Genomic DNA, 5675 nt, shown 5'->3' with positions numbered 1-5675 from the left:
CATCATTTTACATTTCAGAAAATGTCCATAACTTGACGAAAAAAAAAATTGCACAATAAAAAATAAAAATTCGTTTTAAAGGTAAGGATCGCTCTTTAAAGTAGCACTAATGAAATTAAAAAAATAAAATTTCGTTTGATTACAAAAAAATGATAAATTTGGTAAAAAATCCTGTTTTTTATTCATATTACTTGATTTATCTAAAAAATTTTCTAAAAAAAAAGAAACATAATCTTTCGCTGACGTATTTGAATTCAGCAATCTTGAATTTATTAAGAAATATGGGTCGTCTATTAAGAAATACGGTCGCCGTAGGAAAAAAAAATCAAATTTTGTCGAACAGTACAATCTAGTATGTTTTTTTTATATTACTTTTATCATAATAAAATATAACATAAAATAATATAATATAAAATATAATATAAAATAATTTAAAAGTATCTGATATGTATTAGAAAACTTTTAAAATATCTGTAAATACATTGTATCTATAAATACATTATATAGACATGAACATTGTGAAAATTTTAGGAGGCTAAATTAAAATTAAGACATTTGAACAAGCATAGAGGGGAAAATTAATCAAATGAATGGACTATTAGACTTGTTTTATATTATTATTATTAATTACTAACAAATTAATTAATTAATTAATTTGTTAATTAATTAATTAATTAATTAATTACTAACAAATAAAAAATACAAAATCGCATATTTAATTTATTTTATTTTTTCTCTTAAAATTTTTAACTGTTTGATTGTTTTAACTAGGTAAATTTAAATTTATAACACTAGTCGTTTTGGTTTCTCAAAAAATTTTTCTATAAAATTTTCATCGTCGATTTCTTTTCTTACAAAATTAATTTTGTGAATTAAAGACGATATGGCCAACATATACACCACACACACAACTTTGCACATTTCGTTAAATATTGATCTACATTCAATATAGATAATTACGTATGTCATGTATGTATTAATGTGTACGATATGCGCCCATATTAGTATACGTTGATCATCTAGAAGCGCCTTAAGCATAGTCATATATTTTTTTCTAATTATTTTATTTTTCTTCTTGATTTAGAGAGGACACGACTTTTTGTCCCCCTTCTCATTTGCCTATGCATATTAAAGAGATGCTGGAGTACTGAACTTGATCGATGTCGACAGATTTTTTTAAATTCCAAATTTAAAAAGTTGATAATAGTGACATCTTTAAGTCATTTCTTATCGTTCTGTCTCATTCAAACGCATACATCTATTCTTATTTAACATTTGCAAAGTTATCTCTTATAAGATCTAACACCTACTGCTAAATTAAGCTTATATGCTACAATTAAGCTTATAGGCCTGTTCTTTTCAGCTGAAGCACCAATTCAACTTTCTTTCTTACCTCTTCAGAAAGAAAGAAGAAAAAGAAAGAGGAACTGGTGCAGAAGTTCAACCAAAAAGAACAGACCTTGTGACACACACAAAAATGACAGTAATCTGCTACCGCAAACAAAATTCCATAATAGTAAACGTAAGACGTTAAACTTAAGCCAATGAACCAATCAGGATATTTCTTTAGATTTGACGGAAATAGAAATAGCAGTAAACTTAACCATAAAGTAAATTTCAACTAGTTGATTCGTTTAGCATTCGTATACACATAATTTATAATTAATTTTCGATATAAATCTTTCTTTTTAATCTTAATTTCAACTTACAATAAATTAAACTTACAATCAGTATTTTGTTATTTTGTACACATAAAACGCTGGGTGCTGAACTGTCATTTTGTCTATACAAACTAAAACTTTTGTATTAAGGAAACATCAAAACTTTTTTTCGATTTTAATATAAAGTTCACTACAGCATCTTCAATTTTGCTTCTATTTTAATCCTGTAAAAGGATTTTTATTCCGTTCAGTAAATTCGGAGATTTATCGATCTGCAATGCCCGACAATTTTTACTCCAGCATTCCCTTAACAAACCTAGATCTCTCCCTAAAAACCTAGATCTTATATACATAGATTAAATTGTGGCTATAATCAGGAGTCTTGACAGAGCGAAAGAATCTCTTCTAGAATGAGAGGATATCTTCTATCCTTTTATGAGAATGAGAATAATTTTATTGGGAAAGGGGAGGGGGCAATGCTCTCTCAATAATTTTTATCTTTTAGTTTTCTAACAAAAGGTTTTTTAACAAATAATTTCTGCAATCAAAACTGTGAGAAAGTATCGGCCACATGACATAGGGTAATTACGTCGCACTTATCAAAACTTAATTTATTAAGTATCATTTACTATGTTTAAAGTAAACGAATTATATCAATAAAAACTTTATATTGCCTACTACTATAAAAAAAATATTAGAAATCCGAAATAGGGTAACTGTCCCTATTAATGTGCCTTTTAGCCAGTAATTTACTTATTACTGAATTAATTATTAAAAATTATTATTGTAGCTTTAATTTTATCTACTTGCAATCAATCGATTTTTCATATCGGTTTTTCAACTATTTCTTTTTCTTATAATATTTCTTTAATCTAAAAAATGTTAATACTTTATAATGTTTTTGACAAAAATAAAAAATATGTTTTTGTCCCTATTATTAAGTCCTTTAAGCGGCGATGGTCCTATTAATATGTCTTCAATTTGTTTTTTTTTCATAGAAGTGGGATATATGGTAAAAATAAAAATACGAGAGTTTCAAAATGTTTATTTTTTGCAAAGAATGCAAATATATATGACTCATAGGGAGAGGGATATGTATGGTTCATAAAAAAATTATAAATAATACATATAAATAAGACCAATAACTTATAAAATGTGTTTGTAAAATTTTATTAAGGAATAAGAATGGTAAATTTGTATATGAAATAATAAATAATAATTACAATCTTCTTACATATTACAAGTGTTATGACATGAGGTATTTCATAATGCGTTTAATGTACTGAATTCAATCTGCGCACTTTGTATGTTTTGGGCATAAATCTCGCCTGTTAAAAATACCATATATCCCAAACAGGTGGGATATACAAAACAACAAACTAAACAAAAAATACAAAAGCAAAGTATATTTATATTTTACTATACCACATTACTATTCTATTACACATATGTATCACAAAATAACTAAGTCACATGCTCTACAATAATCATTTTATGTAGATTATAATTTATGATGACGTTACTTAATACAGTGACAAATCGATTCAACTCACAATAATTTCATTAACAATATTAGCAGTAAGAAGCTGAAATTATAACACATTATAACATAAAGGCATGTAACGGAATAATTGCGGGAAAATTACCCCCACTCCTTCTATTTTTTTCTAACTTCTGCGGCGTAAATCTCAGCACGGCTTATTTGCCGGAGTTATCCTACGCCATACATAACGTTGACGTGGCGAATTAAAAATGATGACGCTGACACGTCGTCTGTGGGTCCCTTTTAATAAGAGACGGTGTAATGACACGGTATGACATAGTGTATCATTACATTCTTGTTATTCATCAATGTTAAACAAGGATGAGATGATTATTATGTTGTACTTACAATTAGTTACTTGTTGAAGCGTCTAATTCCATCAGAATGCTTTAATTCCATCAGGATGCTCCTCGAATGTCAAATGTCATGTCATCCTTGTTTAACGTTTGTAAATAACAAAGATGACATGATACCTGGGAAGCAGATAGGAATTTAAACATGAAGACTAGGGAAGGAATCCCTAGTGTTGGTCCCTGCACATACACCAGAAAAAAACCTGAAAAAGGATATGAGGAATCTTTTCCTTGTAACGAAATCTGTAAAGTATCTTGTGCATTACAAGATCTTCCTCTGAAGAAATGGATGTCAACTGCACAACATTATCTATTTTTTGCGACATTCTTGATGGAAATAAATCGCTGAGATCGTTAAAATCTCCATTAATTTGATATTAGTTATTCCAGCGATTTATTTCTATCAGAAGTACCACAAAAAAGTGAATATTATTGCGTCCCTCCCCCCCCCCCGCCCCCAATATTTTTTCCAAGTTGGCGCTTATGATCATAAGTCTGATTTTTAATATCCATTATTTGACGTTCATAGGACATTCATGGGATGTACATTTGAATACATTCAATGTATCCGAAAAGTTGTGACAAACAGACATGGCGAGTATATTAAAATTTATTATTTATTTATCAACTTTAATAATTTTGTGTATAAAATATTATTAACTATTATTGTACTGTAACTATTATGTATTGAATATTATTAACTAAATTAGTAGTTAATGAGTTTTTATTAATTTAATTTTCTATGATATGTTCTTTTTAATTAGCCTGGCAAAAATCCTAAAAATAGCTTACAGAATAATATGAAAGAAAACGATTACAACATCAAACATAACTACAATGACGACAAAGATGATGATGATGATGAAGCGAAGGCAGCGACGATGGCGATAACGATGACGGCGACGACAACGATGGCAATGACTACGATGACAATGAGGATAACGGCAATGACGATGATGGCAATGACGACGATGGCGATGACGACGATGTCGGCGGCAACGGCAACAACTAAAACAACTAGGGCAATAACAGAATTCGTGATTTTTAGTTAAATTAAATATATAAAAATAAATTATATAGAGAAAATTATATGTATCATGTATAAATATATAAGAAATATTTCAAGAATATGTAAAAAATATTACAAAGTATCTTATAACACCATAATATGACTACGAATCGCAAATAAATTATAATTAATAAATAATAAATTAATAATTAAACAGTAAAATAAAGTATTTAAACATCAAATAAGATATTTAGTCTGAAATAATTCTATGTAAGTTTATATACTCATATCGGATCTTTCAAACTGCGCGTTGAATTTATTTTCAGTGATTTTCTGAGATTCTAACATATCTAAAGTAATAGTATTAGCAAGCAATTTAATTATATTAATGCTCATATTTATCTTAGATTAATCTTAATATTTTGATGCTGATAAGCGTCACTCTAAAATCTGTAAAAAATTATTGCGGAAAATATAACCTCGATTGGGGATCGAACTATTGCAGATCTCTTGCATTCTGTGCATGTGCTCTAAACTTTTAAATCATCGCTTTACTAATTTTTCGCAATAACTTATATGTATGGAAATAAGAATTCAGAAAACATATTTTATATTAGATGTACAACTTTGCTTCCGCCGTTTTCTTATAGATGGCTTTAGCGGTAAGTGGTAGTCGAAATAAATAAATCATAGACGTCATATAATAAACTTGGGCATCTGTCAACATAACCCCATAGAAACATTAGTCGATTTGTATCTGCATCATAAAGTTATTCTCGATTGAAAATGTCAGTTTATGAGCCAAATTCTTGTCATTTGCGAGAGGTTTTAATTTTTTGCTTCAATATGAAGAAATCTGCGGCTGAGGCTCATCGAATGCTCTCAAATATTTATGGTGAGGCCGCTATTAGTGAAAGAACGTGTCGTGAGTGGTTTCAACGCTTCAAGAACGGTGATTTTGACGTCCAAGGTCATGCTCTGGTCTTGGTGGGCTCGGCGTAGTGTATTATGAACTGTTAAAACCGACTGAAACAATCACAGGCGATCGGTATCGAACGCAATTGATGCATTTGAGCCGAGCATTGAAAGACAAACGACCGCAATACAAC

At 29.1% G+C, this 5675-nt stretch overlaps 1 protein-coding gene across 1 annotated transcript in view; it reads left to right on the top strand.

The window, feature by feature from the left end:
* LOC105617133 overlaps positions 1–4609 on the top strand; it is a 30676-nt gene extending 26067 nt beyond the window's left edge. Inside the window, exon 4 of the mRNA XM_012198705.1 lies at positions 4322–4609. Coding sequence (XP_012054095.1) covers positions 4322–4609 — 288 coding nt within the window. The remainder of the gene's footprint in view (positions 1–4321) is intronic.
* Positions 4610–5675: the final 1066 nt, after the last annotated feature.

This window comes from Atta cephalotes (assembly GCF_000143395.1).
Source record: "Atta cephalotes unplaced genomic scaffold scaffold00011, whole genome shotgun sequence".
NCBI classification, from domain to species: domain Eukaryota; kingdom Metazoa; phylum Arthropoda; class Insecta; order Hymenoptera; family Formicidae; genus Atta; species Atta cephalotes.
This window is presented reverse-complemented; position numbering and strand designations above follow the sequence as displayed.